The sequence below is a fragment of the Abramis brama genome, assembly GCF_963993115.1.
Source record: "Abramis brama genome assembly, chromosome: 1".
NCBI classification, from domain to species: Eukaryota; Metazoa; Chordata; class Actinopteri; order Cypriniformes; family Leuciscidae; genus Abramis; species Abramis brama.
In genome coordinates, this window is record NC_139963.1 from 21,111,757 (window position 1) to 21,132,999 (window position 21,243).

At 37.3% G+C, this 21,243-nt stretch overlaps 2 protein-coding genes across 4 annotated transcripts; one reads left to right on the forward strand and one right to left on the reverse strand.

Moving 5' to 3' along the window:
- Positions 1–534: 534 nt before the first annotated feature.
- cbx7a (chromobox homolog 7a) lies at positions 535–6,258 on the reverse strand. Of its 2 annotated transcripts, XM_084135631.1 has the most exons (7): positions 5,957–6,239; positions 4,838–4,881; positions 3,775–3,817; positions 3,506–3,571; positions 3,321–3,387; positions 2,813–3,161; positions 535–1,846 (listed from the first exon to the last, which is right to left on the reverse strand). In XM_084135631.1, the coding sequence occupies exons 3-7, from the start codon at positions 3,786–3,788 to the stop codon at positions 1,251–1,253; spliced, it is 1,092 nt and encodes a 363-aa protein (XP_083991757.1). In that variant the 5' UTR covers positions 3,789–3,817; positions 4,838–4,881; positions 5,957–6,239; the 3' UTR covers positions 535–1,250. The 2 variants fall into 2 exon arrangements, with proteins under 2 accessions (XP_083991757.1, XP_083991756.1); XM_084135630.1 differs by lacking the exon at positions 3,775–3,817 and having other exon boundaries at positions 5,957–6,258.
- desi1a (desumoylating isopeptidase 1a) lies at positions 4,950–14,839 on the forward strand. 2 transcript variants are annotated; one of them, XM_084135641.1, is made up of 6 exons: positions 4,950–5,108; positions 11,883–11,904; positions 12,130–12,199; positions 12,495–12,604; positions 12,778–12,900; positions 13,703–14,839. In XM_084135641.1, the coding sequence occupies exons 1-6, from the start codon at positions 4,967–4,969 to the stop codon at positions 13,794–13,796; spliced, it is 561 nt and encodes a 186-aa protein (XP_083991767.1). In that variant the 5' UTR covers positions 4,950–4,966; the 3' UTR covers positions 13,797–14,839. The 2 variants fall into 2 exon arrangements, with proteins under 2 accessions (XP_083991767.1, XP_083991768.1); XM_084135642.1 differs by lacking the exon at positions 4,950–5,108 and adding an exon at positions 10,553–10,933.
- The last annotated feature ends 6,404 nt before the right edge of the window (positions 14,840–21,243 follow it).

Below are 21,243 nucleotides of genomic sequence, written 5' to 3' on the forward strand. Positions count from 1 at the left end.
AACCACTTGTGTTTCTGCTCAAATTTTTCTCTTTATATGGCAGAATGGCAGTGCTCTTGGATTTGGTTTTGTTTTGTTAAGCACTGTTAGGCTGGTCATAGTTGACTCATCAGCCAGCTGTCATTGCTTGTTGACGTTCAGACCGATGCTAAAGAACCTGTTGCTCCTGCAAATGATGATGAAAGGAACTAAAGAGATTGCCTGGCAAAACTGTGGCATTAGTGGCTTTCTCTGAGTGGTTAATATTAATTGGATTTGATGAAAGCTGCCTCGCCATTAAAAAAAAGCAGATTTAATTAGCAGTCTCTAATTTCTTCAAAAAGCAGTCTCATTATTGGGACTATTTCTCGTAATTGCGACTTTTTTCTCATAATTGGGACTTTTGCAAAGGCAACTTATTTTACCGTAATTGCAACTTTGTTTCTGGACTTTATATATTCTGCAACTGTATATATATATCTCACAATGTGACAATTTTTTACTCTGAAGCAGAAATGGGCTTAAAACACCAAAGAGTTTTACTCGCAAATGAAATAAAATCACCCACAACTTTTATTTTTCCATTTATTTGCTGTAAATACAAGCAAAAAACAGTGTAGTTGTCATACGTGAGAGCAACAACAGAGCTGACAAGCCATGTTCAACTATCACGACCAAAACATGTCATTTAGGCTCGGCTTTGATTTCTGCCATGCTAAAAGCACACCTAAAGCACATGTGTTCAAATGAACAGGATCTACCCCTACAAAAGCGCCCACTGTAGCAGTTGTGAATGTAAACCAATACTGTCTCTTTAAAAATGCACAAAGGCCTCCGAACAGAGTGAAGAGAGCTCAGGCGCAGATATGGAAACAAAGCCAAGTGGCCTTTCCTTTTCCCACCTGGTTGGTTACAGGACAAAAGAGGCGATGTAACAGTAGTTATATCTTTGATTCGGAACTTAAAAACAGTTTCTTCTCTTAGTAAGAGCAATGACTGCTGCTGATGGAAAAGTAGTGGAACAGATATAAAGATTTGCTTTACATGCTTAAAGTCTTCGGATACAGCATAACTGAACATAATCAGAAATGTCGTCCTTCAACGATTATTTTACCACAACGACACAAGGACAGACTGAAGAGAAAAATGCCTTGTTGGTGTTCTTACCTTGCTTAGACAATATCTGCTTCTACTGTGAACTGTTGTTCACTTGGCCCTGACTACATGTACACAACTCTATTGTAATGTTGTTCTTGGTTTCCTTTATCAGTTTAGACCTCAAGCCGACAGCTGCTGAAGAAGCCTTCGGCAGTCATGGCCTCTTTAAAGGTCACGGTCAAGGAGTTTATCGTCACCTGAGTCACAATGACTTTCTCAGGATACACTGTGGTGGTGGAGGAAGCATGTGATTGGTCAACTGGAACCTGTAATGTTGTTGTGCATTCTGCTGTGACGTCAGCATCTATTGTTTCCTTTTCTTTGGCCTCTAAACTGTCTACCTCACCTGTTTCTCTAACCTCTTCCTGTCCACATCTAGCGCTCAAATGTACCTCGATAACCGAAGGTCTGTTCTGTACTTTGTCAAACACACCTTTCTCGACTTCTGACTTCGTACTGTTGTGTAGTGATTGGTCAGTGTTTGTTGTGTCATGTGATACCCGTACAGAGTCCTCACCCCCTGCAGTGCCTGGCTCGTTCTTTTGTGTGTCGGAGATTGTACTGTTGTCTGTTGCTTTGAAAACTGGACAGGTGTCCTCGCTTGGCTTCTCAGCATAGTCAAAAATGGAAGAGCAGTTCTCAGTTTCTTGGATGGTAATTACAGATTCCTGGTCTGTGGAAGAGTTGTACACCTCAGACATCTCTTTACCTGGCAGGAAAACGACAGAAACTCAGAATAAACTTTCAAGGAACGGTTAATGTACAACTGAATGTTTTGTCATTATTTAGTCATCGTTAGACATGTCGAAGACATTTGACTTTTTCGTGTTGCCTCAAGATAAGTCATTCTAGGTTTGATGTCAATGATCTTCACAGAACTGACAAAACCTGGTGTGATGCATATTTAACAGCAGGTTTGAATGCTATTGCAGTGGGGAAGATTTTCAATGAATAACAATTGAAATATAGATTTTTATTTATTTATTCCTCACACAAGTATAACTTCAGAAGAATTGGAATATAGTGCACGAGTCGAATGGACTACCTCGTGAAATTTAGTTATTTTGTAAAATAAGGGGCAAACTGACCAGGGTTGTGTTTGCGAAAAGCATCGTAAAGCCAAATAGATGGTAGAAACTATTGGCACCAATGGTCTCTACAATCTACTTAGGCTTTATGATGTTTTTGGCTCACATATAGACTTGCTGCTTCAAGACGACGCATCCCGTTTTCACATCGATGATTGACCACAAGACATGTTCAACGTGACTGTCAACATACCTGACGCAACCTTGTGTCTTAAGATGGCAAGTTGAAATTTACTTGAGTTATGAGTGCTATGACGGAGGTTTTAATAGATTTTCAGCGATTTAAATGAGTTTGTTCTTCACACGAAAGGTGAAATGGCTTCAGAAGATTTTAAATTCACCGCACCGCACTTCTTTTACTATACGTTTATGGTTTGACGGCTTATTTATATCTTGCAGGTTTGGAATAAGATTATACTTTGTCATTTTTGGGTGAACTACTTCACAGTTCTCTAAATCACATCAAACATGTGTTAGCTAGTTGTCACTGTGATTCAGAAATTCTGGCAATATTTTTTTGACCCCTGAATATGTTGCATGCAGAGTATCTTAGCAACAGTTGCTATATCGATGCACACAACACCTACCACTTGGAATGTCCTGGTGCACTTCTGTTGTGTTCTCTTCATTTTTTCTCATCTTCTTGACCCTTTTCTTCTCATCTTCCTCGTCTCCATTCCACTCTTTCTCTGCAGAGTCTTTTGCAGGAAGTGGATGTCTGGTTGGTTGCTGGGATAGTTTGAAGTCATCCATGAGTTTGGACCTGCACTGCCTGTTCTTGCGTATTTCTATACGGCGGTAGCCAACACCTTCTCTATAGCGCCGTCCATTCTGGTCTATTTCTGTCCCTGTGGAACGGGTGAGTGACAGGCGGATTCTCGGGCTGGGTTTATCTGGAAGCTTGTGTGCACTTCGTAGGTCCATTGGGTAGATGTTCTGTTTGGAGGGTTTGATTATGCACAAACACACAAAATACATATACTCCAGCAGTTCTGAGAAGTTTTCTTTTTATTATATGTATCAGATTTTGTGCATTATGGTTAATATGAACTGCAACTGAACTTAATAATGATAAATAATGAAGCTAACTCATACCCGCAGGATAACTCGACGTGGTCTCAGGCCTTTCCTCTTATAAGCCAGAGCTCTGTCCTTCTCCTCTCTGTTAGAAAGAGAGAGATATGCTAAGGAATGGGGAGATGGAAAGGAAAGAACATCCCGTTGCTTCTAGCCTATTCATTTCCACATCAGTAATTGAAGGTTGCCAGAATGTGACTTACTTTTCTTCATAGGCGAGGACCAGACGAGGGTCCAATATGTTGTCCTCCGGTTCCCAGGTGCTGTACCTGACATTCACACAAACAGTTCCAAACAAATCACTGGGGCAGAACATGACTGAAACAGTTTAAAGCACAGATTATTATTTTTTTGCCCGGAGTTAAAGTATAAAATCTACAGTAATTTTCATCTGAAATGTTCATTTGAATAGTTCAGGGCTGCTTTTTAATTGAAAAACCAATTGTAAATGAAATTAATTTATTCTTATTACTTTAAACACAGCATCCCATTGTCTTCTCTTGTGTGATATCCTCCTGAGAACCAGAAAAAAATGTTTTGTGAATTTAGTTTTGTCACACTGTTTAGAGCACAACAAACAAATGGAATAAAAACTTATTTATTTATTTATTTATTTATTTTATTCCTATGTTATTCTGTGTCCTCTGTAGAGGACACCAGGACCCATTTATTAAAAAAAAATTAAAAGACATGAATAGGAAAGAATTTTTTTTTTTTTTCATTCACCAATCAACTTTTTATCCAAACGTTGTATAAAGATGATTCTCAACTATGTTATGAAAGATATAACAGAATTATTTGATATACCATTTTACTTTATGCAATATGCATGTAAACATGGCCACAAATGCCATCCCCATTCTATGCAATGCATCTGCACACTGTATCTAATTTGCATATTAAAAGGTTATTGGGGCAACATGTATTGAAAAAGTGGTGTAGTAATGGGAGTGATAAGAATCTCTCATATTTCATATTGATATATAATATCTTTCTCTATTTACTTGTTGTGTCTCCTTAAATGCCTGATATGTCATGATGTAAGTTCCGGTGTCCTCTACAGTAAAATCCAGTTAGTTAGTTATTTATTTTTGTTGAAATGATCAGGACATGTTCTTGACAAGTTTCGAGAGATTCAGCCATAAAATATGTCACATGAGAGAAAATAATGTGATGCTGTGTTTTCTAATTTTTTATTTAATAACATATAAAGTCAGAAATGCGAGATATAAACTATATTCTGAAGTTTTTTAATTACGAGTTTATCTCAATTCTGATAGAATTGTGGGATATAATTTCGTAATTGCAAGAAAAAAGTTAATTGTGAGATATAAACTCCCAGTTGCGAGAGATGCAATTCTGAGAAAAAAAGTCAGAATTGTGAGATAAAAAGTTGCAATTATTTTTTTTATTCCATAGTGAAAACAAGCTTCCATAGAAATTTGACCTTGACATGGTGTTGTGGGATTCACCCACATATTGTGACAGTTCTAGGTCATATGGTCTTGGATAAAACTACTAATATGAGAACTTACTTAGGCGACCATCCTTGCCACTTTAAGAGATATTCCACATTTCCCTGAAATAAGAGAAAGAACGGAAAGGAGTCACTTTCACTTTAAAAGTTCAGAGGGAGACATACGTCACCATTCTATTCTCAACAAATGCATGATACAAACATCCCACAGATTTTGAAAAAGCATGCCTGTATCTTTAAGATGTCAACACTCAGTAGTATTTTGACATGGAAGATTATGCAGGATGAAAACGGCGCTGCACTCGCTACTGCGGTGATGTCACAGAGGGGTGAGTGAGTTCCATTTAAAAAGAACAGCGAGTTTAGGGAACATTCATGGGATGGAAATAGGTGGGGCCATGGAAACGCGTAAACAACTCGTTTCATGCAACGTGTGGAGCGACGAAGGTCTTTCCCCCGTCATGCTCGAGAGTACGAAACGAAACCCGCGTGCACATAGAGCGTTAGTCATCATCACCATCACTAGCTATTACTGTACATTACAACATCTGGCTGTATACTACACACACACACACACAATAATAAATAAATAACATAAACACCTACCAAAGAGATAATTGCTCGTGCGTGCTCTATTAATAAACATGACCTATTTTATTTATCACTATTTAAATATCTTTAATCTTGTTTATTCTGCAGTTGGTCTTAACTGGTCCGATTATTTTGACAACTGCGCGGATGTTACACGGATCATCCTTGACCCTGCACCCGTATAAAAATAAACTGCGTAGCTACAAAACACGGCGATTTTCCGAGCGAAACGCGCATTGATGGCGATGATGATGACACGCGCGCTGTTCTCACACACCCCCCTCCATCTATAGCGCTCGCAATTCAAGCGCGAGGCGTTATAAAATCCACAAACTTTGGAGAATAACATGCAAGTTACCGCACTGTTTTGCACACCAGAAGTCATGCAACGAAAAAGTTCCGAAATGTTACGCAAGCTTAGGTGTTATTCACTCATGAGTCATTTCAGAACTGATAATAGAAGAAACTGTGGGGACTTTGCGGGGTAATAATCATTTCAAAACAGAAAGTAAATATGCTTGCAGAATAAATTGTATTAAAGCAACTGAACATAAATGCATTTCCCCACGCACAGCAACGTCCTTACCTTTCTTATCCTCTTCTTCGTTATTGCCTCCACAGCAAACACTTGCTCTCCTATTGATGACAGCTCCATGTTAATGAGATCATCCAGTGCAGCAAATATAGTTTCTGATCTCTCCCGTTTTTCCTCCTCAGGGGATAAAATGTCGCTTAACTCTACTGCGTAGACTCTGAGAGTTTTTTTTGTTTTTTAGGATTTAAACCCACTGCTACTCTTGGTGCACCATCAGGTCCGCCGCTGTTCCAGCTCTTTCCGAGTTTTAAAATCTGCGACACATGTACGCGCTGGCTTGGCTTGGCGCGTGCACGCTCTACGCGCTCGCGCCCACCCACTTCTCCATCTATGGCAAGCAGTGTTAACATTTATCTAACATGCAACTATTTTTGTTTGTATTTTACTATTTAAAAAAACTCTAATTAGCAGTCAAATAATGGCTAGTCTCATTGTCAGTTTTACAAGGTCATATTCATTAGTTAGCATGTGTTTCTTGTTACTAGTTCAACTATCCAAGTTGTTATTAGATAAAACATGTACTAGAAAGATTAAAAATGTTTTACTAACAACTAATATATGCCTACACACTATAGTGTCTAATAAAGGTACTAGAGTTCATTCAACTGAGAAACATAATAATATATCTAAATATTTACCAATAACTAAAAACTATATTTACCAACCCTACCTAGTTACTAATTCAACTGCACGAGGTACCAGCAAAAGTCGGTATACTAGTAAATAGTTGACGTCTAAACCACAGATCCCCATAAGAAGCAATAGCGAAAATGTGCATTTTATTACCAATAACAATAGAATGGTTATTTGACACTATTAGAATAAGGAAAATAGTAGCCTACTACATTACATCTCATTGGTTCTTGTGGAAGCTCAAATGTCCTGCGTAACACGAGAACGAACCTCATTGGTTCTTGCAGAAGCTCAAACGTGCTGCGTAACACGAGAACGAACCTCATTGGTTCTCGCAGAAGCTCAAACGTGCTGCGTAACACGAGAACGAACCTCATTGGTTCTTGCAGAAGCTCAAATGTCCTGCGTAACACGAGAACGAACCTCATTGGTTCTCGCAGAAGCTCAAACGTGCTGCGTAACACGAGAATGAACCTCATTGGTTCTTGTGGAAGCTCAAACGTGCTGCGTAACACGAGAACGAACCTCATTGGTTCTTGCAGAAGCTCAAATGTCCTGCGTAACACGAGAACGAACCTCATTGGTTCTCGCAGAAGCTTAAACGTGCTGCGTAACACGAGAACGAACCTCATTGGTTCTTGCAGAAGCTCAAACGTGCTGCGTAACACGAGAACGAACCTCATTGGTTCTCGCAGAAGCTCAAACGTGCTGCGTAACACGAGAACGAACCTCATTGGTTCTTGCAGAAGCTCAAATGTCCTGCGTAACACGAGAACGAACCTCATTGGTTCTCGCAGAAGCTCAAACGTGCTGCGTAACACGAGAATGAACCTAGGGCTGTCCCAATGTAGGAATTTCCCTTGCGGTAATTTTGAGTGGCTCAATAGCGTGATATGCAGTATTATCGCCATTTATTTATTTATTTACAAATATGTGTTACGTTGTGGTCAGCAGGCACGAAAACGAGGACATAAGTAACCAATAAAACCGAAACTAGACAGAGTGTTGAAACAGGAAGTGAAGTAAATAGAGAATGTCAAAATAAGGGTCCACATAAACCTGACAATAAGCTCGTTAGGCTATTGTTATATGTATAACAGTTAGTTCCGATCATCGAATCTGATTGGACAAGAGGCTTTCTGATTTTATTTCACCAGTAGGCCTATCAGTATTGCTCGTCGTATAGACAGGCTGTCACTTAGCACAGTTACATTATTACGCCACAAGGTGAGAGCAAGGGACTGTCCTTGAGTGAGTTATTAGACCGTTCATTCAACAAACAAGTTCAAAACCTTTACTGACCTTTAAAGACAGATGCAGGTAATCGCACGCACTCAGTCGATCTTTCTCATTCACTGTCTGTTTAGGCTTGTTAAGTGCAAATCTATGGAGACTCTGTATCACCATGGTACATAGTCGTCGTATTATCATTAGGGTTGGGGGGTGGATTCAGATGTTCCAATTCGATTTGATTTCGATTCGCAAGCTCTCAATTCAATTCGATTTTGATTCTTGATTTGATTTATTTCAATTCTAAATTCGATTTTCGATTCTCGATTCGACTCAATGAATATAGATTGATAATCCTATATTTATAAAAAAGAACAGTGAACATATAGTTTACAAGTGGTTAATTCATAAAAAAGAAATTAAGAGCCACAAAACTGTATATTAAACTCTTTTTATTTTAGGATTTTAATGCAAGATGAAAAATTGATGCTGAAAATTGGACAAGTCAGAACAGTCGCATGCCTTGATAAACAACAGGAGGTTATTTTACAGGAGGTTATTTTATGTTTAAGATAAAACAAACAAAATCTCACAGCATTAGCTGTAACATGGAGGCTGCAAGCATATGAATAGTGTAGGAAAACTAATACTACATGGCTTTTGGGTCATAGATAAATAAATATGAGAAAAAAAATCGATTCGTGGCCTTTAAGAATCGATTTTGAATCGACCACATTTAAAAAAACGATTAATCGAAAAATGTATTTTTTGCCCCAGCCCTAATTATCATTTGTAACTTATTTAAATAAGTTATTTAACGTATTCAGTATACTTGCACGAAGTGCAAAGCAAGAAGGGTGTAGCCTTATGAAAAAAGAAAACGCGAATATCGCGGTTGCTTGCATTCCTCTGCGGTTGGCTTGTCAGTTACAAGTATTACAATATTGCGGTTATCAGACAGCCCTAAATGAACCTCATTGATTCTCGCAGGTCATATATCAGGTCGTATATTTACCATATCTGTGCGTGTGTGATGAATGTGGATAAAAGCCTAAATTCAATCTGTTCATCAATTAAGCGATAGTGTCTCTTCAGAGAATTTGGACCACTCAATTCATATGGATTGGTTTTACAATCTCTTTATCAACTTTTTAAAGCATCAAAGTGTTAGTGTAGACTGGAGGGACAGAAATCTCAGGTTTCATTGAAATATCTTCATTTGTGTTTCGAAAATGAACGAAATTAAGTTTTACAGTTTGGAATGACAGGAGGGTCAGTAAATTATGATAGAATTTTCTTTTTTGGGTGGACTAACGAATAAATGTTAACTTGGCTTGCCAAACTCCATTCGTCCCTTTAGCGCTGCACCGAGCGTGAGTCGCCACGAGAGTTCGCGCGCGAGAGGAGCGCGACTGTTTTTGCCAAGAAATGGAAATGAAAGACGGGAAAAGGTGGTCTCTATCTGAGCGATAAAGACGTATTAGTACGATGAGTCACTTTTGAGCTATACGAGAATATCGGGTCATTGCGGAGGCTGATGTAAAGCCCTGTAAATGGGAACGTGATCTAGCCTACACATACAGAACAGAACGAAAGTAAATAATGTTTTCCGAGAAACACGCTGAATAACACTGATAATTAGTCCTTCCCGAAATCTGCGCCAACAGAATTCCACAGAAAGTTCCGGAAATTTCTAGAGAATTCCAGTGCCCCTCATTTACAGTTCTACACCCCCCCACCCCTTGCGTGCTGCTATTACTGTTCTGGTTTATTCGACAGAATTCCGCCGAAATTCCTCAAAATCCCAACAATGAAAAATAAGAGAAAGTGTAACAGTGAGATTGAAGGATAAATTCAGTAGGCATATTCAACTTATTGATAGCATATGAGCCCAGAATATAAACGCAGCGCCCAAAGTTACAGGTAAGCATTTTCCCACAGAAAAACGTTATTAAGACAACGCTTAATGTAGGATATTTTTAACGTGTAACTTGTTTGTGTTGCGTTATTGTATACCTGCTTGTCTGTGTTACAAATAAGTTGTGTGCTGAATTTAGTTATGAATTCGAGTAGGCTACCATTGTCTTTTAAGCCAGTAAGTGTTTGTTTTTTTAATTTATGGTAAGCGTTGTAGAACGTCCCAAAACGAGCGCAAAAATGAGCATCACAATTAAATATAAATGCAAAATTTACCGTTAGGTATATTTTACCGTTAGGTATTTAGGCACACAGGATTTTATTCTCATTATCTGATAGTTCAACTTTTTAAATTTAAATTTGCTCAATAAGATGCATCTCCTTCGTATAGATAGATAGATAGATAGATAGATAGATAGATAGATGGATAGATTTTTTATCTTTCGTTGCGAGTTCTTTCTGGAGGCTTTGGCTCATCTATTTGATCAGAGAGCAATAGTCAGGAAGAATATACGTATAACGATCGCAGTATAACAATTTGTCAAACTCGACCTAGTCTATACAAACAATAAGTTGTGTAAACTCTGACTTGTCTTCATGAGTCTCATTTTGTAACTCATATGTATAAAGAAATACAGTAGCTTAAGGAAAGAAATAATTTTGATAAAAGTGCCAGTCAATTGACTTTCATAATGGTAAAACCAATTAAAGATAGGCCTACACACACTGAAATTACAGTTGATTTATTAGTCAGGGGCATGTGGTTATAATGTCGTGAGGTACTCGCTTGCACATACGATAGATGGCGCTGTCGTGCCGTTGAATTAATGCGCTTCTTCATTGGCGACTTGGAAGGACATAACGTTAGCCTATTTATCTTGGTATCCCTTTGAATGTATTTTTTACTCAAACCCTCCTAATGCCATTGATTCTCAACAAGTCCGATAGCTAGCTGCTACAGTATTTCAGAAATTTCAAAACTCAGATATCAGGCTGTTGTGATCATTTGAGAATCTTAAGGCCGTTATAACGCAAGATCTGCAGGATACCGCAGACAGGCTAGCACTAGTCAGCCACATTTAGCCACCATCACAAACATGGATCAGCACAACTCGACGTTTGGAGTGCAGCTTTTCATTTATGATCTATCGCGGGGAATGGCCAGACAGCTCAGTCCGATAATGTTGGGTGAGTGATGCAGAATATCTTTACCGCTACATTGGCGAGGGCCGAGAAATTTCCAATCCTACCATGAAGAAGGTTTCACTCATACATATTACTTCCATCTCGCTTCGTTGCCTGGTCATCTTCCAATGAGAAATCTTGGCTAATGAATATTAATGAACTATTATGCTAACGTCACTTGTATCCGTCCAACGACGAAGATTTGGGGCCTGATTATTAATGAGGTAATACTGACGTTGCCTTTTTCCATCCAATGGCGAAGGCTTTGCTTATGAATATTTAAGAGACACCTTCGCTGTTCTAGAACATTTCGCGGTACAGCTGACCGATGAAAACACTTTTTTTTTCAACAAAATATCTTATTCACATAACCTTACGAGCTATTTTCACAGCGAGACCCGTTTATCCGCTTATCTCAGTTATCTTGCATTATTTATAAATAACAAAAAGAACAAACTGTTTTAGAACACGATGTTCTTTATGGTAATTAATCGTGTCACATGCTGTAAGTTTTCCATAATTTTTAGATGCCAGCCACGGACCCCCAAATATGATCATCCCTGTGTGAGGGTCGGGACCACCATCCTAAAATTTATAAGGCATCTGTCTTTTATAAACACATATTAATATTATTAAGCTAAAAAAAATGAAGTTACACTGTAACGTTATGTATTTATTTTTTGTTTACTTATTTAATTTGAATCTAATCTAACCTATTTAATAGATTAATAACGAACTAATAAGTTTTATTTTAATCACATTTTTTTGTTTGAAATCCAATGCTAGTTAAGGTTCATCAGATTGAAAATTATTCTTTAAATGGGTCAAACCATAACAGTAGCCTACTACTGTTATATTTTAATAATATAAATATAATAAAATCTTAACATATCTAATATAACTAATATCTATCATATAGTCAATGATTTTTAAAACATATTCTTTCTTATAGGAAAACAGCTTGATGGGATTTGGTAAGTGGTTGAGATCCTTTATTTATAAACAAGTTAAATATATAATTATATAATATCTATATATCTTTTTTTTTTTTTTAATGTTTTTATGCTTGTGAAGCACTTTGAGCTGCATTTCATTTATGAAAAGTTTTATACAAATAAATGTTTTTTATTATTATTATCTGATATGTTTTATAACATGTTTTAACTATATGCATTTCCTGTTACGTTATGTCAACACAGGCACACATCTATAGTGGTCTACGGAGAGGAATTTTTCTATGGTGGTGCTGGGATCTCTAGTTGCCCACCGGTAAAATCACAACCCATTGCAACGCTTCTAGTACTCAAGAAAGGACAAGCGCTTAAACATCGCCATGAAAATACACTCGATCAATGTACTCTATATATTGTGCTGTTTGTGAGCCCTCACTTTACATGTTCATGGTCCATGTGGAGCTTTGAACAGCACATCTTCGCACACTGTTTTTGTCCATTTATTTTTGGGTTGTTGAGATTAAATAGCCTTGGCACATAATATTTCTTAAGAGGTGCATTTGTTCTGGGGCGGCTGCAGTATGTGCCATAGTGTGTGCGTGTGTTTACAGGGCGGGACGATGCTCGGACCTCCAGACACAGTGGTGGAACTGGGAAATACAGAGGTGACAGAGGAGATCTTTATGGATTATCTGTCCTCACTTGGAGAGACAACATATAGGTGAGTGTGTGTTTTTGACTATTGTTTATTTCTGAAAATAAAATGAGGAATTCCTTTCTTCCAGATTAAAGTCCTTATAAAGTATTTTGTTCTGTACAAGCATGTGCTTTACATGCATTGCTTGCATTCATAAGCCTCTTTTTCTGCTTTGGTATCTATCTCTCTCTCTGCAGTGGTGACAAGTACCGATTGTTTGAACACAACTGTAACACGTTCACTAATGAGGTGGCCCAGTTTCTCACTGGAAATAAAATTCCCTCCTATATCACAGATCTGCCCTCTGAAGTGCTCTCCACGTGAGTATGCTAAACATAAACTCGCTCAGACATGATTTTTAGGGTTGTTTTTATTTCCACTTAATTGGAAAGTATTTAGTACTACATACAGGGAATAAATAAACATGCTTGAGATCGGTCTTTATTGTCAAAAGGGAAATTAATAAATAAAAACATCTCAAAGACACCCTCATGTTGTTGTAAAGATGTATTTATTCTGTGAAACACAAACAATATTTTGAATAATGTTTTTGTCCATACAATTAAGTCAAAAGATTCCAAAACGACAAATCTCGACACATTAAAAAAAAAAGTGTATACATATATATATATATATATATATATGAAGTGCCATCTGAAATTTTCTTCTAGAATGATCATTTTTATCAAGCTTGTATATTTAGGTTCAGTAATTTCACTTTCATGACAATTAATAGGTTATTTTCATTAGCATTAAAGTGAAATAACTGAACATAGACATACAAGCTTGATAAAAATTATCATTCTAGAAGAAAATTTCAGATGGCACTTAGAGGCTTTTGCATCTGAAGTCTTCATATATATATATATATATATATATATATATATATATATATATATTCATATTCGTCCTCATTTTCTTTCATTCATTTTTTTTGTTTTGATTTTGTAGTGAAATGTGACCTTGACCATGTTTTCGTGAGATTCTCCCATTTGTGATTGTGTAACTGTAAAGTTCTCTCATTTTCAACTGTCACATTTCCAATGCTGAAAATTTATGTAAGAAGATCCGTGTTATTTTCACAGTTTTCACAGAACTTCATGCTCTCTCTTTCTCTCTCAGGCCATTTGGTCAGGTGTTGCGGCCAATCCTGGACTCGATACATATCGCCCCTCCAGGCGGAAACGTGATCAACAGCCAAAATAATCATAGCTAGATCAGCTTTGTAATCTCACATACACACACATGCAATAATTCTCACATAGGCTTATTTATACACACACATTTGCCCTGTTATAAATGAAGTTGGCTCAAAAATCAACAATTTCTCATCCACATTTACAGATGCCCACATATTTTGAGAGTTTTGCTTAAAGTGTTTCAAGCACAAGGTCTTGGGTCATCCTTCCAGATCACCAATGGTTCATATTTTTCTTGGTTTCTATGGGTTTCATTTTATTATCTATCTTTATTTTGTATTTCTACAACCCACCACATGCAAAGGTCATTTGTTATTTGTTGATGACAATCCAAATTTTCCCCTCTTGCTAGTTTTGATTAATTTCACATCATTTCATGCTGTTTTCCCCACTAATATGTCTGTTTATACGTATAATATTGGTAAGCCAAAAAGTAAAGACGCTTTAATTTTATTTATTTACTTTTGTGTGTAAATTTGTGGCAAAGAAGCACATGTGCTATAATATGACTTGCATTAGTTTTTGCTCTGAACTGAAGATCTTATTGAATGTGACCGAATGGACCATGATACTTGTGGCTCAGATTCAGAGAAATATATATGTATCTGTGCCTTTGTCATGGCAGCTCGGGCACAAGTACTGTAATATTTTTAACATAACTGTAAAGTACAAATTATTTCTACATGTTTTGTTTAAGGCAGATGTTGTCCCATCCATTTATTTACCCAGCTAAATGCTTTTATATATGCTTTACGCTTGTTTTATTTTCATGAAAGGAAAGTTTGCTGCTGTTGTCAGTGTTATATAGCTAAATGTGTGTATTTATTGTTGGTATTTATTAACATGTTCCTATTTTGAAGCGGTTTATTTATTCGGCACAAGTGACATATGTAACATTCAGAGGTGTTTGATGGAAGACTGTACCCTTTTTTATTTTGTTGTTTTCATGCTGTTCTCATTGTCAATGTTGCTGCAAACCCTAAACTGCACTGATTTGAGCTTTATCCTCATATGTTTTAATGGAAGTCATCTCATTAAAGAACCAGCAATGAGTCTACATAAAGTGCCCTTATGTGTGTTCTTATCCTCATATATATATATATATATATATATCCCTTGTGCATCGTTTAAATTTACAACCTTTCGTTATGTTTGTGGCTGAAAACAGCCACTACTTTAAACTGCTGTAAAAATGTATCAGATAAATATTTTTTTCACATTTTTTTGCATAAATCTATTAATCAGCCTCAGTCCTGCTCAAAAATACTAAATGTTTAAAAAAAATTCAGGATTTTAACTCTTTAATTGCCAAATTCGTAAATGATGTCACTGATTTGGGAAAAAAAAAACACAAAATGACTAATTTTCAATATAAAATGTGATTGTGGACTGGATTTTTTTTTACCTTTTATCACAGTCTTGGACATGTCAAAGATTAGAAACAACATTAGTTTTGATGCATTGTTAGTTTTTGTGCAGCATCAGATTTTAACTTTTTCTCCCTCATTTACTGTTTGTGGCTGTTTTTGCCCCATTGACTTCCATTATAACCACATTTTTTGATTGCAAAGCCATGACACCATATAATCATGCATTTTTGATTGTTGGTGGTTTTCCCTGTTGGGAAGAGGTAAAATTTGTAATTTTTACTGTTGATAACCAGGTGGAACCATTAACCCTTTAGATAGGCCTGTGCAAAAAAAAAGCTTAGTTTCTGGCTTTTACATGGAGTGTATATGGAGTATAATAGCATAATAAAGTGTGTGTGTGTGTGTGTGTGTGTGTGTGTGTGTGTGTGTGTACTCACCTTGATGCGTCTGAGAAAATCAAAATATGCACCTCAGCTCTCAGAACTACATGGAGTAAACAAAAACAAAGTAAGTGTATTTATGCATCTGCTGCCTTTTGATGGTGAGAAATGCAGACTAAACAAATACAAAGCAAGTGGATTTAAACACTTGCATGCAAGCCTGCTGGTCATTTGATGGTGAGAAGAGCAGCAAGCAACATGAGAAAGGGCTTGACTTGTAGTGACGTTTCAGAGATGATTATGCAGCCTGACCCCTCCAGCGAGCTGCACGATGTATCGTCTTCTCCCTCTGACACCACAGACTCAGGAGAGTCAGATCCTGATTTGGATGTGGCACCCTCATCATCCTCTCTAGCTTCCACTGAAGGCGAGGAGGATTCGGAGGATCCTGGATATGGGTGGATTGGGAGAAATGGCGAAGTGTGGTTTTCAGTCAACTCCCTTTCTTCAGCCTGTCAGAGGCGTGACTCCAGGGCCGACGCGCTATGCCATCGCAAGGATCTAGAACATGAATTCTGTGTTCAACGGATTCGTTTTTTTACTGAGGAGATGATTGACCTCATTGTCAGCATGACCAACCTCCATGGGCGCCGCACAATGAGAAACGGGGTGGACTCCACAGATCTCCGTGCCTACATGGGGGCTACTGATTTTGGCCGGCGTCTACAGGTCCAGAGGGGAGTCCACACGTTGCCTGTGGGATCATCGCCTTCCCCTCCTATTTTTACTCTGTAAAAGACAGATTGAACACAGAATCCATGTTCTGGACGCTTGCGATGGCATAGCACGTCAGCCCTGGAGTCACGGGAGTTGGCAGGCTGAAGAAAGGGAGTTGTCTCCGCGTTGGTGGAAAACCACACTTCGCCATTTCTCCCAATCCACCCAGATCCAGGATCCTCCGAATCCTCCTCGCCTTCAGTGGAAGCTAGAGAGGATGATGAGGGTGCCACATCCAAATCAGGATCTGACTCTCCTGAGTCTGTGGTGTCAGAGGGAGAAGACGATACATCGTGCAGCTCGCTGGAGGGGTCAGGCTGCATAATCATCTCTGAAACTTCACTACAAGTCAAGCCCTTTCTCATGTTGCTTGCTGCTCTTCTCACCATCAAATGACCAGCAGGCTTGCATGCAAGTGTTTAAATCCACTTGCTTTGTATTTGTTTAGTCTGCATTTCTCACCATCAAAAGGCAGCAGATGCATAAATACACTTACTTTGTTTTTGTTTACTCCATGTAGTTCTGAGAGCTGAGGTGCATATTTTGATTTTCTCAGACGCATCAAGGTGAGTACACACACACACACACACACACACACACACACACACACACACACACACACACTTTATTATGCTATTATACTCCATATACACTTCATATAACTCCATGTAAAAGCCAGAAACTAAGCTTTTTTTTGCACAGGCCTATCTAAAGGGTTAATGGTGCCACCTGGTTATCAACAGTAAAAATTACAAATTGTACCTCTTCCCAACAGGGAAAACCACCAACAATCAAAAATGCATAATTATATGGTGTCATGACTTTGCAATCAAAAAATGTGGTTATAATGGAAGTCAATGGGGCAAAAACAGCCACGAACAGTAAATGAGGGAGAAAAAGTTAAAATCTGATGCTGCACAAAAACTAACAATGCATCAAAACTAATGTTGTTTCTGATCTTTGACATGTCCAAGACTGTGATAAAAGGTTAAAAAAAATCCAGTCCACAATCACATTTTATATTGAAAATTAGTCATTTTGTGTGTGTTTTTTCACAAATCAGTGACATCATTTACGAATTTGGCAATTAAAGAGTTAAAATCCTGAATTTTTTTTACACATTTAGTATTTTTGAGCAGGACGGAGGTTGATTAATAGATTTATGCAAAAAAATTTGAAAAAAATATTTATCTGATATATTTTTACAGCAGTTTAAAGTAGTGGCTGTTTTCAGCCACAAACATAACGAAAGGGTAGTAAATTTGCCCACAGTGTACTGTTGAGTTTTTGAAAAATTTCAAAGCATTTTCCCAAAATATGTGTCAAAATAAGATTTGTCACCAAAAATCATTCCATTTGCTGAAACACAGAGAAAGTTATGGCCAAATTTAGACTAAAAAATACCCCATAGTGGATGAAAACATCCCCAACAGCACATAAGGGATATATATATATATATATATATATTGCAATCCAAAAATAGACATAGTACATGTAAGAATGCATATTTTTCCACACATACATTTTAAGCACTACTTGGAAATCAACACATTCACAGTTCTGAATTAATTAAAAAACAGAACTGGAGGTTCTATGACTAAGTGGAAGACCGCCAGAGGCAGTTCTGAAAGCACTAGTGGAAAATCCCTATCGCTGCTGTAATCGAATAACAAAGTTGTGACCTCGACTTATGACGTGTCTTCTGCTATAATCTCCTAACACGTCAAATCGATCTCTAGATCATTCTCACGATGCCGAGTGTCCAGAGACTCCGGCGATCTTCCACTTACCCCTCTTTCACACAGCAAGCGTGAGTCTACATCCGCGCAACTACATCGTCACTGCAGCAGCAGACTCCCGCGAGTATTCACACTGGAAGCGTAGTACTAGTACAGCGTCACAGCAGCGGCTGCAAACCGTGTTTGGCAGACAATAACCATTTCAAACAATGGGTCAGTTCTTTCAACATTTTTGTTTTTATAATAATACACCTTACTTTCACCCAAAACGAATAATTAAAAAGTTTAAATGGGCAAATACATATTTTTTATACTTAATTTTCTTTTCTGGCATAATTGTTAAAACACTAGACATTGGCATTGTTGTTAAAACTCTTGACATGCTTATTCTGTGCATTTTGCGCACGTTTTGTGTTAAATCACATTTATTTTGTCCATCAAAAGCATCAAAAGTGTGCTTTCACTTTAACCCTTTCACGCATAGTGGTCACTACAGTGGACAGCTATTAAAAAAGCATTTTAAAAAAGCAATTTGCACGTGTTTTTATGGCAAAGTTGCACATCAGCCTCTTCATTGGATCCTGGTGCATCGTCCTATAAATTGCAACCAAGTGGCAAGCCTTTGTGTTTCGATTTTTCCCCCCTCCAAACCAAGATGGCCAAGGGTCAGTCAGACATGCCAAGTTGCTCCGGAATATCCACCCATTCCTTCTATCCTAGGAGACTCTTGTAGGTAAAAAAAAAATTGCAGCATCAAGCAATATCTAATGAGTCATATCACAGTAAAATCTTCCAAGTTTTGATTTTAGATTGAGAGAAAACTCTGATTAATCACATGTCCACTGTAGTGGACGTCATGCATCAATTGCTATATTTCAGCTACAATTCATAATTATAATGTGAATATTGTTTTTGAAATTTAAAACTTAAAAACTTAATCTGCAGTGACTTTTTTTTACTGTAAATAAATGTACTTGTATTATTAGAATGTAATTTTCATTGACATCAAAAAAAGTCATGTGATTACATAATGTATGACACTTGTAATGCATTACTTTACTTGTTAGATCAAAAAGTAATCTGATTACGTAATGCATGTTACTTGTAATGCGTTTTTTTACTCATAACATCAAAAAGTAATCTGATTACGTAATGCATGTTACTTGTAATGCGTTTCCTTACTCATAACATCAAAAAGTAATCTGATTATGTAATGTGCGTTATTGTAATGTGTTTCTTTACTCATAACATCAAAAAGTAATCTGATTACGTAATGCATGTTACTTGTAATGCGTTTCTTTACTCATAACATCAAAAAGTAATCTGATTACGTAATGCATGTTACTTGTAATGCGTTTCCTTACTCATAACATCAAAAAGTAATCTGATTATGTAATGTGCGTTATTGTAATGTGTTTCTTTACTCATAACATCAAAAAGTAATCTGATTACGTAATGCATGTTACTTGTAATGCGTTTCTTTACTCGTTACATCAAAAAGTAATCTGATTAGGTAATGCACATTACTTGTAGTTAATTACTTGTTAGATCAAAAAGTAATCTGATTAGGTAATGCATGTTACTTGTAACACATTACTTTACTTGTAACATCAAAAAAGTAATCTGAATACGTTATGCATGTTACTTGTAATGCGTTACCCCCAACACTGATAATTTCAGATGAGATTGAAAAAAACGTATCGCTAGGTTTTCTCAGAGGAGGGCTATGATAGAAATGTGCATGTCCATTTTGAACATAATCAGAATTATCAGCTAATAAGGGTAAATCTCCATACTCTGGTACACTGGAGGGAGCATCTGAGTGGTTTCCACAGTTGTACCTTGACAGGCTGTAGAAAATTCTGATGGAATCACGTCCTCATGTTCTGATATCAAAGATACGCGAAGTGCAACTTGTATGAAGTTGTATGAAGCCTTTGCAATATTTTGCATTTATATTTTTTGTATATATTTTATAGTTTTCACATGATTTGATATAATTGTATTGATTAGTTCGTTAAATTCACATACTTTATCTGTTTGATTATTGTCTTATTTAATACAGTATATCTTCAGTTTAAACCATAACCGCATGCTGTCCACTCAAGTGGACATCTGAAAATCTCTTTGAAAAATTTGTAAAAAAAATAAAATAAAAATCAATTCTTGTTTTTCATGCCCTAAGAGCAATAAAAACACATAGGAAAAAAATCCTGACTGAGGTTATCATAATTCATGCATGAAAGGGTTAAATAATTAATTTCAGCACTGAACTCTTTTTTTTTTTTTTTACTTGTTCTACCTCACCTGTTTTTACTATTTGTTAAATATAGTTTTTTTTTAAGTTCAATAAATGATCCTTTTTTAAATTGAGACTTGTAACATTTGTTATCATCATGATCATTGTGTCATTTTTATGATGTAAATTGAGGGAGAAAAAGCAGTATCGGCTCCAAATATCGGCTCAAGAAAATCGGCAGCCCGTATTGGTCATCGGCTAAGGCTGATGAAAAAAATCGGTATCGGCATCGGCACTAAAAAATCCATATCGGTCGATCCCTAGTCACAACTGCATTCAGTGACAGTATCATAAATGGCGATGTCCATAACATCAGGAATTTTTTATCACAATTGACCATGTTATTAAATGAGTCCAGTTGAGGCGCGAGTACATCCATCAGATATTTTAAACAACCAACAAGGACGTTAAATGTTTAGTAGCCGAGTGCAGAGAGTACGTTTGAGCCGCGCGCCTCATAGCTCGCACCCACTGCATCTGTGGATGAACACAAAATAATTTCTCCATCTTCGCGAGTAAGTCTGTCTGGGCAGCTCCCTCACTCAGTGTTGTCATCTCTGCCAGTTTTGAGGCTTCCTCAACGCAGCAGTTGACCGTGGCATCAAGGTCATCAGAAAAGCTTCCCTTAAACCGGGGATCAACAAAGCTTGTCAAGTCCATCACCTTCTTTGCATCAGAAGTAGGGCTGTAACGATACGCGATATAAAACCGAAATCGCGATACTCAGAGCCACGAACCTGTGTCACGGTGTGAGAAGGCAGAATCGCGACACACCCCTCCCAACTCCCAACTCCCAGAGTTATCCTTCCCATCCAGATCTAATGCTACCACATCTTCAAATTACTATTAATATTTTTTGAAGTTAACATTATAAAATACGTAGACCTACACCATAAAAC

Excerpts from the sequence above, each read along its gene's own strand:
- desi1a (XM_084135641.1), top strand. The coding sequence starts at position 4,967 with ATGCATGATACAAACATCCCACAGATTTTGAAAAAGCATGCCTGTATC. Across the intron at positions 12,605-12,777 it reads CTTGGAGAGACAACATATAG|TGGTGACAAGTACCGATTGT; the intron begins GTGAGTGTGTGT and ends CTCTCTCTGCAG. Across the intron at positions 12,901-13,702 it reads CCCTCTGAAGTGCTCTCCAC|GCCATTTGGTCAGGTGTTGC; the intron begins GTGAGTATGCTA and ends TTTCTCTCTCAG.
- cbx7a (XM_084135630.1), bottom strand. The coding sequence starts at position 6,025 with ATGGAGCTGTCATCAATAGGAGAGCAAGTGTTTGCTGTGGAGGCAATA. Across the intron at positions 4,882-5,956 it reads CGAAGAAGAGGATAAGAAAG|GGAAATGTGGAATATCTCTT; the intron begins GTAAGGACGTTG and ends CTCTTATTTCAG. Across the intron at positions 3,162-3,320 it reads CACGTCGAGTTATCCTGCGG|AACATCTACCCAATGGACCT; the intron begins GTATGAGTTAGC and ends CCCTCCAAACAG.